General features: G+C 40.6%; 1 protein-coding gene across 3 annotated transcripts in view; it reads left to right on the plus strand.

Moving 5' to 3' along the window:
- Positions 1-10,876, plus strand: part of SAMSN1 (SAM domain, SH3 domain and nuclear localization signals 1) — a 153,134-nt gene extending 142,258 nt beyond the window's left edge. Inside the window, exons 14-15 of one of the 3 annotated variants that reach the window (XM_061629497.1) lie at positions 119-269; positions 9,803-10,876. In XM_061629497.1, the coding sequence (XP_061485481.1) occupies positions 119-269; positions 9,803-10,002 (351 nt within the window). In that variant the 3' untranslated portion in view covers positions 10,003-10,876. The remainder of the gene's footprint in view (positions 1-118; positions 270-9,802) is intronic. The other 2 variants (XM_061629495.1, XM_061629494.1) reach the window with 2 other exon arrangements.
- The last annotated feature ends 918 nt before the right edge of the window (positions 10,877-11,794 follow it).

Consider the following 11,794-nt stretch of genomic DNA (forward strand, 5'->3'; position numbering starts at 1 on the left):
CATATGCATTACTAATGATCTAGTAGTACCAGACTGGAAACACATTGGCTTTTCTCTCCAGCCATCAACATAAAAAAATCTGTTATTTTAACCATAGTAATTTGCATTTCCCCCCCAGGATTATTCATCAACCCTCTTGCTAAATGGCTATGAAACACTGGAAGATTTGAAAGATCTAAAAGAGAGCCATTTAATTGAACTTAATATTGAAAACCCAGAGGACAGAAGAAGGTTACTTTCTGCTATTGAGAATCTGCAGGACTATGAAAGTATGTGCTAAGTTTTTATTCAATATTATTATATTGTCATTTTTATGAATATATACATAGTAGGACCTAATACAGGTGTAGTCATTCTGGTTGAAATATAATAATACACTTGAGATGTATATTTTTTAGGACTCATCATATACTTGTGATTATAATTTGTTTTAAGCAGTTTTTTAATGTTGTATTTTAAATGGTTGTTGTGACCCACCCTGGGACCTTAGGTTAAAGGGTGAGTAGTAAGAAATCAAGTTGTTGTTACTGTTGCCATCAACAACAACCCTCATCAACTCCAGCTAATGGTCAAGGATAATGGGAGTTGTAGTCTAGCAATATTTAGAGGGCCTCACATTGGCTACTCTAGGTCTCATACATTTCTGTTGGTGTGCCTCAAAAAAATACTTTCAGTCTTCCAATATTCAGCTTCATTGGATGTCCCTGGGTTCTAGTATTAATGGGGTCTGGAGTGGCAGGATTGATCCGGAAATAAATGTTGGGGTCCTGGTGGATACCTCAATGAAAACATCAACCCAGTGAGTGCTAGGTTTGAAAAAAGGCAAGTTCCGTGTTAGAGATCATTAGGAAAGGAACTGAAAATAAAATACAACCATACTGCTATATCATGCTGTGCACCATTCTAATTGCCATATCTCAAAAAGGATAATTGTAGAGCTGAAAAAGTTTCAGAAAAAGGCAACCAAAATTATCAAGGGGCTGGGGCAACTTCCCTATGAGGAAACATTGCAACATGTGGGGCTTTTTAGTTGACAAAAGAGGCAAGTAAGGGGACACATAATAGAAGTATGCAAGGTACGCATCACAGCTGGCGTATGATGTCAGGAGTGGTGCAAGGGGTTGTGGTTAAGACCCTTGCTGGGCCTAATTAGGCCTGCGGGCTAGAGGTTCCCCACTGCTAACAACAGCACATAGTTAAACTATGGAATTTGCTCCCATAAGAAGTAGTCATGGCCACTCATGTGGATGGCTTTAAAAGAAGTTTAAACAAATTCACATAGGATAAGGTCATCCATGGTACTAGCCATGATGGCTATGTTCTAACCCCACTGTTGAAGGCAGTATGCCCCTGTATATCAGTTGCTGGGATAGGGCTGGACTATATGGGACTTTGGTCTGATCCAGTGGTGCCAGTTATGTTCTGATGACCATCTGAATGACCTGCTGGGCTCTCACAGGCACAGAAATGAAGGCAGGCAAGCACTCTTGTGCTTCTTCATCATTTTCCAGCTTTTTTCCCTTTAACTATTTCCCTCCTATTGGAAACAATGGGAAGAAAATAAAAACCTGTTCCAGGTTCAGGGCTGATGTAGTTAACTCATGTCAGGTAACTGGGCACATGTCAGGTAACTGGAAAATGGTTGCATCATTTGGATCTAAACCTTGCCCTGGTCTAGCTCCAAACTGTTCCCAAACCACCTCAGCACACTCCCTTTTTAGCCCTACAGTTGCTGGAGCTCTGACATCAGAAATTCCCCTAGTGTCAGAGAGGGGGAATCTCTTAAGTGAGGTCAGAGTTCTCTCTCTCTCTCTCTCTCTCTCTCTCTGCCCTCAGAAAGGGAGATCTAATGCTTCCAGTAGCTCATATGATGCTCTTCTAGAGGCCAAAGGACTGTAAGGCCTACTGTCTGACCCACAATATTAAAGAAGCCCTTAGCAAGACATTGTGCACTTAGCTTAATGCATGTATAAGGAGCACTTGAATAAAGAAACTTGAAGCAGGTCTCAATGGCAAATTGATCTTTTCTGTTTGCTTATAGAACAATAGTGTTTTTTCCCAGTGTAGATCAGTAATGCAGAAGATAAGGAAAACCTGTAAAAGTATGCAATGAGATATATTAGGTCATCCAGTCAAGTAATTATAATGAAACAACGGGAGCCGATGTGATCCTGGGGTTAACTCTTAGCAGAGTAACTAATTCTGCGTGACCTTGGTTAAACCTTGTGCATAAGTCAACCCAAGTGGAAAATTGGGTTGAAAAGGCTGGACATCGTTGTAACTGAATAGTGCCTCTGAAATCAACTTTCCAAGGTCGATATTTTTTTTAAATAGGCATGAGTCTATCTACTATAAATGATTTCCTAATTAAAATTGATTATCTGTATTACACTTAGAAGTGAGAAGCATAATTACCCAATTGTACAAGAGAATCTAGATACTGACCACAGAAATGCTCAAATGTTAAGCATAGCCATCATTTAAATATAGAAATTCTCTTTTGTTTAGACTGTATGGTAAAATTCCACTGGTTTGTTTGCGTTCCTTTAACAAAGATCTGCTGGACGGTAGCTCCTCTTTTGAAGCTTTTAGATGGCTGACTCACATTAGGGCCAAATATGACATGTGAGTTTTCTCAGTGTCCAAAAATTTCAACACTCCACCTTCCATTAGTTTGGCTTTACAGGAAATAAACTACATAAACAATTTTTAAAAAAAAAATCCTGATCTTCATGATTTTGCAAATATGGTTTGTATTGCTAAGTTTGTAATCTCCCATCTACAGCCATTGTTACATATACAGCCTTGAGAGTGGCTGTATACTATCACCAACATGGATTTTTTGCATTCTGCTATCTTAAATTGAAAATATCCTCTTTGTCATTCTGCTCCTTCCCATAAGCTCATTTCAAAATAAAACCTTACAAAACATATAGTACTGAAGTACAAACTCTTGCTTAACAACCCTTTTAAGTTTCCATGGTGATACACAAAACACTCAGAGAGAATCGAGAGTTCAAAGTGTAAAACAACAGGAAAAAAATCCAGACCCCTGTTGGACTCTGTTCTGTCAAAGGTCTCATCATTTGTTGAAATTAATTAAAAATCTGCCTGATCCTATTACTGACCTTGCCCCATACTCTGACCTTCATCTTCTGCAGTTTCAAAGTTAAAAAATGCCTGGCTGATTTTTAATTAATTTAAGAAATTTAGCATTGAACTCAATGATAATGTTGGGCATGCTCAGTAAGAACCAACTGTCAGTGTTCTAAAAGCCAGACTGACAGCTGCTTGGCTTGCCTAATCAGGGGGCCACACCCACACCAGAGTTTGATTTCACCTGAAACAGTCATGGCTTCCCCCAAAGAATCCTGAGAAGCATAGTTTGTGACGGGTGCTGAGAGGACACTCCTATTCCCCTGAGAGAGCTCCAGTGGCCAGAGAGTCAGCTGTTCTGATTAAAGCTCTGTGAGTGGAATAGGGCCTCTCCTAGCAACTCTCACTAACTACACTTCCCAGGATTCTTTGGGAGAAACCATGACTGTCTAAAGTGGAATAAAAGTCTGGTGTGGATGTGGCCAGTGACAACTTTGGTTTAAGTTTGGGTGGGAGGCTATATGTGCCTCTGTAGAATAAAAAGGTGGGGAAACCCCTGAAAAAGAATGATACTGTTCACCATGTTTTCCTTTTGGAAAGGAAAGGGGCTTCCCCTCTGCCCGGTGCCAACCCATCCAATCCCCTCCCCCTTCCTTCCTCCCCCTCCCCCAGGTCAGTTTCACCTGTCCTAAACATGATTGCACAGGAGTAAATCCCACTGAACTCAAAAAGCATGCAAATGTTCAAACCTTCTCTCCCCTCCTCCTCCCTCTTATCCCCTTCCTCTTGCCCTTTCCCTCCCCTTCCTTCACCCCTCCCTTCCCTTCCCCTCCCCTCCCCTCCCCATACCCTTATAATTTCCTTCTTCCCTTCCCCTCCCCTCCCCCATGGTCAGTTTTACCTATCCTGAGCATGATTTCACAGGAGTAAATCCCATGGAACTCAAGCATGCAAATGATGAGGCCTGCCTTTCCCCTCCCCTCCCCTCCCCTCCCCTTCTTCCCTCTCTCTCCTTCCCTCCCCTCTTCCTGCCTTCTTCCTTCCCTCCCCTCTTCTTCCTCTTCCCCTGCCTACTCCAGCCTTCCGTCCCTTCCTCCCTCTCCTCCTCCCCCTTGGTATGTTTCATTTATCCTAAACATGACTGCATGGGAGTAAATCCCACTGAACTCAATAAGTATGCAAATGATAAATCCATTCTCAACAAACTTTCAAAAGATCCCATTTCCTACCTCCTGGATTAAAAAGCAGAGAAATTCACTAATAGGCAAAAAATAAATAAATCCCACCCTTGTGGTTTAAGAACGTACCTATAGCCACAGATATTTCTATCAAACTTTAAAAAGCAGGGAAATTGGGCAGCTCTAGTGAATGCACCAGAGGAGCAGGAGACCTGACCTTCTCTCTGAGATAATGTACTGCCCTACAAATTTGTCAAAATGCCAACACAATTTGGGTTGGTCTTTCACAGTCCAATCCACTTCCTGTGTAGCTTGGAAGAATTTGGTAACATGTGCCTTTCAGCATATGCTGAGTGGTGGCAATAGGTATGTTCTTAAACTGCAAGGGGTTTTTTGCCTGTTAGTGAATATGGTTCTATCCGAGCAGCACTGTAACTTATCTGTATTTGGAATCTGAAGGTAGGTTCTACATGGACTGGAGTTTCAACTGAATGACATTTCTAGAGCTTCATTGAACTCAGGATATGCTCAGCTCATGTATACGGCATTTATTTTCAAAACAAGGATCATTTCAACTGCAAATTTCTTTATGAAGTGAGCCATATTGTCACAACTTCTATTACAGCAATCTAGACACCTGTACATTTACAAACCTAAGTTCCAAGGACAAAACAAGGGCAAAAATGCAGATAATGAATATTTATAACATAGCTCTTGTCGCTGTGTGCGCATCAGCCTTATATTTCTTCAGTATCCATTGCCTAATCCTACAGACTAAAGTAGAATCAGAATATACATGTCAAAATGATGCATATCGTAGACTCTGCTAACCCTATCTTAGACAACTCTGACTGAAAGCCATTTATCTTTTATGAAACTGCTATGCTTTAGGAAAATTACATGACTTCTAGTAGCTGATAAGATAATGTGTTCTGCTGATTCTGCAACATTTAATAGTAGCCCCCTCCTTTTTTTAAAAAAAAAATCTATATCTGTTCCCTGTGCCTTTAACTAATATTGTACAGATTAAAACCAACACCTGCCTTTAGCGGTAAAATGCTTCAAATCAAAACTTGCATGATGAGTCAGGAAGCAAACCTGCTACTTCTGGAATTAGAGGACTGGTGTGTCATATGTTTTGACTTCCTGGTCTTGGGAGTTGTAGTCCTTTAGAAAATAAAGGTCCCAGCAATGGCCTGTGGGTACAAGTGGGGCATTCCTGCTGGGATTGGGAACACTCTCCTTCTCCACTTTGGGCCCACAGCAACTGCCCCTTGATAGGACAGCTTATTTACACCTCTTCCTAATTGGCCATAGGTGCTACAGTACTGTCATTTCCTCTGGCTTGGCTGACTATGAGAGATTCCTTCCAAATGGGGCAATGGGTGAATTTAGATGCACAGATTGATCCAAAGCTGATCTTTGGGAGTAAGGTGTTTTGGCATGAATACAGACAGCTGACTTGCCAAGTGGCAAATGTGGGGAAAACTTGCCACTTGATAGATTCCCCAACATTTAGCACACATTAGAATGACTAACTGGGGGGGGGGTTGCACCAAGTTCACACACAATCAACCAAGCAAACCTTGGTAGGTTTGGTAGCAAACTTTGACAGCTGGTAAGCTGTCTGTCTGTATTAGGCCTTGGCTTGTTGCCAGTCTGAAAATTCAGCTAAGGGCTCTTCACATACTATTTTTAAAAGGATTTTCTTTATTTTTAAATATAAAATGCCAAGCAAACACTGTAAGACAACATCAGATGGCATCACCGTATTCAGTGCTGCAGTTCTGGTGCAGTGGATTTCCATGTGCATAACATAGCTACCTCTTCCTCTCCTGCCCCCTTCAGCCCTGTGTGCCTTCAAAATGAGCTCTGGAGGGTTGTGGGCCCCTCTGGAGCAGATTGTGGAGATTCATGGGGAAAGGAGAGGAAACAGAAGATCTATTGCACCAGCAGAACCCCACTGGACCAGCATTAGATACAACCTTTAATGTAATCCAAGATAACCTCTTATAACATTACTGCTATTGCTTAATACATCAATGTATCTCAAAACTAAATATAAAAGACGCTAATTGAAATCAAATGACAAGAGATAAGCACTGTGCGTAAGCACTTCCCTTGTCCAGGGGATAGGCCATTGGCCTGTTCTGGATGAGTTGCACTCCCTCAAGGAACAGGTACGCAATCTGGGTTAGTCTTCAGTCCAGCTTTACTGCTTGAGACTCAGGTTACACTCAACAGCTAGGAGTGCCATTAACCAGCTTGAGCTGGTGAATCAGCTGCAACGTTCCTACATAGGCATGGCTTGACTGTGGTGGTTCTGTCATTGGTAACTTCAATAATAGACTATTGTAATGTGCTCTCTGTGGGGCTATCTGTGAGGCTGGTTCAGAAGCTGCAGCTGATATCAGGCTTACGTTATCCACGACATATAAACACTCCTGTGTTGAAGGGGCTGCACTGGCTGCCAGTATGCTCCTGAGCTATCTTCAGGGTCTTACTATTAGTATATAAAGCCCAAAATGAACTGGGCTAGTGTTCTTAAAAGACCCCTTATTCCCCTGCCTGATCTTTGTAATCTGTCCCTAAAGCACATCTGATGCTGCCTAGCAGTGTCAGACTGTCCTCAACACAAAAAGGTGTATTTAGTGTGGTGGTACCATGGTTATGTAACTCTCTACCGAATGAAAACAGGCTGGTATCATATGTAATGAGCTTTAAGCCCAAGTTAAGCCTTGGTTATTTTGGCAACCCTTCTTATGAAACTGATCAATGGTTTGCAAAAACGTCTTCTCAGGTGACCAGTTTTGTACTTCTGTTTCTTTAAAGTGTTTTGCTTTGATTCTATTTGTTATGCAAAGATTTAAATAAATAACTGGCTAGAAGAAACCATTCCTCTACACCCTCCTTCTCTAATAGCAGATTGTCCTATTGCAGAGACTGATGGGGGCTCTGTGAATGCCCCCCAGTTTAGGGTTGCCATATTCCCTGGGTAGCTGGGTTTTACCCAGATTCTAGCCATGCTAACCAGTGCCCACTTAGCCCATTAGGTGGCCTGGATTCCCAGCTTTAATTTTTTTTAAAAAAAAATAATCAAGTTTCTAACCCTTGTGGATCCAGAGATGCAAGGCAAAATGTGGAAGCAGTTTTCTGCCCATTTTGTGAGAAATCAGCTTACTCCTGCCTTCCATAATTATTCATAGCCAATGAGAGACACCACAGCTGTCCTGGGAAAATCAATAATTTTAGTATGCCTGCCTGCCGAATATGCAGAATCTAGGCAGTTTAGAAAACTGCACATGCCCACTTGATCAACATGTGCAGCTCCCCCCTTATCTATAGATTTTCTGGTTGAGTCAGCAAAGAGAAGCAGCCTTCATCTCAATTGCCTCTGTGTCTGAGGGTGTGTGTCTTAAGTGGTGAATACAATGCGAGTGTCTGCCCACCATCATGGAGGATGGAATGTAGGGGTCTGAATCCACCAGACGTTCCCTTCCCTGAACAATTGTTGTTGTCATGTGCTTTCAAGTCGATTTCAACTTATGGCGACCCTATGAATCAGCGACCTCCAGTAGCATCTGTTATAAACCACCCTGAATCTTGTAAGTTCAGGTCTGTGGCTTCCTTTATGGAATCAATCCATCTCTCGTTTGGCCTTCCTCTTTTTCTACTCCCTTCTGTTTTTCCCAGCATTATTGTCTTTTCTAGTGAATCATGTCTTTTCATTATGTGTCCAAAATATGATAACCTCAATTTCATCATTGTAGCTTCTAATTATAGTTCTGGTTTAATTTGTTCTAACACCCAATTATTTGTCTTTTTCGTGGTCCATGGTATCTGCAAAGCTCGCCAACACCACATTGCAAATGAGTTGATTTTTTTCTTTTCACTTTTTTCACTGTCCAACTTTCATATCCATACACAGAGATGGGGAATACCATGGTCTGAATAATCCTGACTTTAGTGTTCAGTGATACATCTTTGCATTTGAGGATCTTTTCTAGTTCTCTCATAGCTGCCCTCCTCAGCCCTAGCCTTCTTCTGATTTCTGGACTATTGTCTCCATTTTGGTTAATGACTGTCTGTGCCAAGGTATTACAAGATATAAAAGCAAACCTCTCTGTAGAAAGTATTTACATTTTTCAGCCCTGCTCCCACCCTGTTAATTAGTGCTTATTCCCAAGTAAAGATGCATTGGAATGCAGCCTCAATTATCCTGCTGCTCGGCAGAGCCTCTGTTCAGCAATTCAGAAAAGGCTAAAAAGTATTGGTAATACATATACATAGAGACCCAGTGTGGTGTAGTGGTTAAGGTGCTGGACTACGACCTGGGAGACCAGGGTTCGAATCCCCACGCAGCCATGAAGCACACTGGGTGACCTTGGGCCAGTCACTGCCTCTCAGCCTCATGAAAACCCTATTCATAGGGTCACCATAAGTCGGAATCGACTTGAGGGCAGTACATTTACATTTTTTAATACATATACTTATTCAACATGACTGGCAGGCATCTCCCCACCAGTGATCACCCTACTTCATTTCCCTCTCAGGGATGGATGAGTATGTGTGTGTGCATATACATACTTACACACATATGTTCATATATACATACACACTCAGAGACTGGTGTCTGGTATGTGAGAATTGGTGTATTAAAGACACTTCTCACATGCATGGACACTATACTTTTTATATAAAATGATTGGCTGAACTGATAATATTGAAATCTTGGTTTCTATCTGTTACAATTTGTACTGGTGTGTTCATTTTACATTTCCTAATTGTTGATACAGGCAACCTCTCAGTCACAATAATGCTTTTAATTGATGCTTTGCTGGCTTTTTGTTTTATGCTGATTTTATACTGCTGCATTGACTTGTTTTATGTTTGTTTCTATTTTGTGTTTTTATTATGTTTTTACATTGATTGTATATTTTTATTCTTTTTATTATGTTTGTAAGCCCTCCGTGGCGCAGAGTGGTAAGCGGCGGTAATGCAGCCGAAGCTCTGCTCACAGCCAGAGTTCGATTCCAATGGAAGGAGGAAGTCGAATCTCTGGTAAAAGGGGTCGAGGTCCACTCAGCCTTCCATCCATCCATGGTCGGTAAAATGAGTACCCGGCATATGATGGGGGGTAAAAAAAGGCCAGGGAAGGAACTGGCAAAACCACCCCATATATATGGTCTGCCTAGTAAACGTCGCAAGATGTCACCCTAAGAGTCGGAAACGACTCGCACTATAAGTGCGGGGACACCTTTACCTTTAAGCTGCCATGAGCTCTGTCATAATAGTTAGGCTGACATGACCCAAGATCATAACGAGTGACTCTCATGGCTGAATTGGGATTTGAATCCAGGTCTCCCCAGTTCTTACTGTGCTACCCTAACACTGGCTTTTTATGATATAAATGTAAATAGGCTTGTGAAGTGCCTCGTGCCTTTTATGTAGATCAAACCAAAGCAGCCGCATAACTCTCAATCTGTTACTCAAAGGGATTTTTATAACATCATGTTTCAATTTTACAGATGAACAAGACCAGGAAACAGAGCAAGTGCCACAGACCTTGAGCCCTGACCTCAGCTTTAACAAGTCACAGTTAAATGACTGTCCAAGAGACTCTGGTTGCTACATCTCACCAGAAAATTCAGATAACAGCAAAGAAGACCTCGATGCAGAGAACCTGTGTGACATGGTACAGACCATCACCATCACTGAATCAGACTGAAATCAGCTCACATTTCCAGCATAATGACTCACACTGAATTTGCTGCTTCAGCAAATGCATGGAACTGATCTGTTAGCCTGGACATGCAATAATAGACAGTATTGTGTATTATCAATCATTGTTAAGCTTAGACAAGACATTTGATTTCCAAGTTTTTTTTAAAAATCACATAAGCAAATAAACGTATCTTGAATAATCTAAACTTATATTTGTACTTGTCCTAAAGACAGAACAATTGCATTTTTATGCATATGTGCCGTAAACTACTTTTCTATCATATGAGAGTTAGATAATGGTTTATAGTTCCAAAACTTACCATTTCCAAAAAAAATTCTAAATATTGTAAATAGTGTTTGTAATTGCTATTTTACAAGTTATCTTGTTCTTTGTAGATTAGCAACAACATTTTTTTTCTCTAAAATGCCACTGCAATTAAAATGTACCCAGCCAAATATATAAATATGAATCTTTCTGGGCCTAATTTCAATACTGCAATGCAGAGTTGCTAATCATCAATTAAAGCGATTTATGTTGTCATAAAGTAAGGCAATGTTAATATACATACAATTAGACTACTTAAAATCACACTGGGTTATGTATTCCAAATACGTTATACATATTTTCCTTTTTATACAGGGTTTCCTTATTCCTTTTGTTGTTTTCTTTGTAAACAATGTTAGAGGAGAGTTACTAGAAGTGATTTTCTTTTTTCACAATTCTCTATTGTAAACTCTTCTTCAATGTGCTTAATATGAAAATAGACATTCAGAAATACCTATTTATTAGTAAACAATCAAGTAAAGGTTTAAAAATGAGTATACAGCATTGTCTATTCCTTGGGAAACTTATGTCTACATGTATTTTACAAGGATGTTTGGTCCGTTCTCTTCTTAAATTTCCTTGAAAAATAAACCAATATCACTGAGTCATTTAATTGTTAATGTGGACATTTCTAACACTGTGATTTATACTAAATATTTTGCAGACTATTTTTATTGTATATTGTAACACTTTATAATATAGCCCCAAATATATTTTTCAAATAGTTTATGTACAAATTAAATGCATACCAATTTGGAAGGTGCAAAGCAAAGCATTTTCACTACAGACAGATGAAACTAGTGGATTCTGATCCATAAAAAGGTTCAATGAACCTAGATTTTTCATCTGGAAGTCTGTGGAAGGTATACCCCCACTACAACTTCTAGAATCTATTCTGAACTCCAGATGCCCCAGTTCCACTAATGAACCTCCCTGAAAATGGCAGGTTCCAACTACTTCAAGTGCTTCCATAAAGTCATAGACACTTTATTGTTTTCCATGCTTCTCTAATATGTGGAAGCCTGGAACCACAATTGTAGATTTAAGTAAATCCTTCTCACATAATTGTATTCCCTCCTTTCCCAGTGACAATCAGGTTGGAAGAACTGCTGTAGATTACTCCATATATATGATTGCAAGTTTTCATATTGTTGTGCACCACCCAGTCTCCAAGCGGTAAGAGATCTCCAGGAGTCCCTGCGCTTACCCAGGATTTGGTTTCCTTGGAAAGGAAGTCAGCAGAGTCTGTGGTATCTTTATGAAATATGGTTTATTTAATTACACGCATTCCAACCTGAGCTTAAGATGGAGGGGTTCAAAGCATCGGCAGTCCAGTAGATCTTTCTTTTCTATCAGGCTTATAGGAGGCATCCTAAAGCCATGGTGCAGGGAGCCAGCCTCTGTCTGTCTCCCGTTCCCAGCCTTCCTTAGACTCAACTCAAAACACAAGGGGGGGGGCTCTCACAATAGG

This window comes from Rhineura floridana, chromosome 5 (genome assembly GCF_030035675.1).
Source record: "Rhineura floridana isolate rRhiFlo1 chromosome 5, rRhiFlo1.hap2, whole genome shotgun sequence".
Lineage (NCBI taxonomy): Eukaryota > Metazoa > Chordata > Lepidosauria > Squamata > Rhineuridae > Rhineura > Rhineura floridana.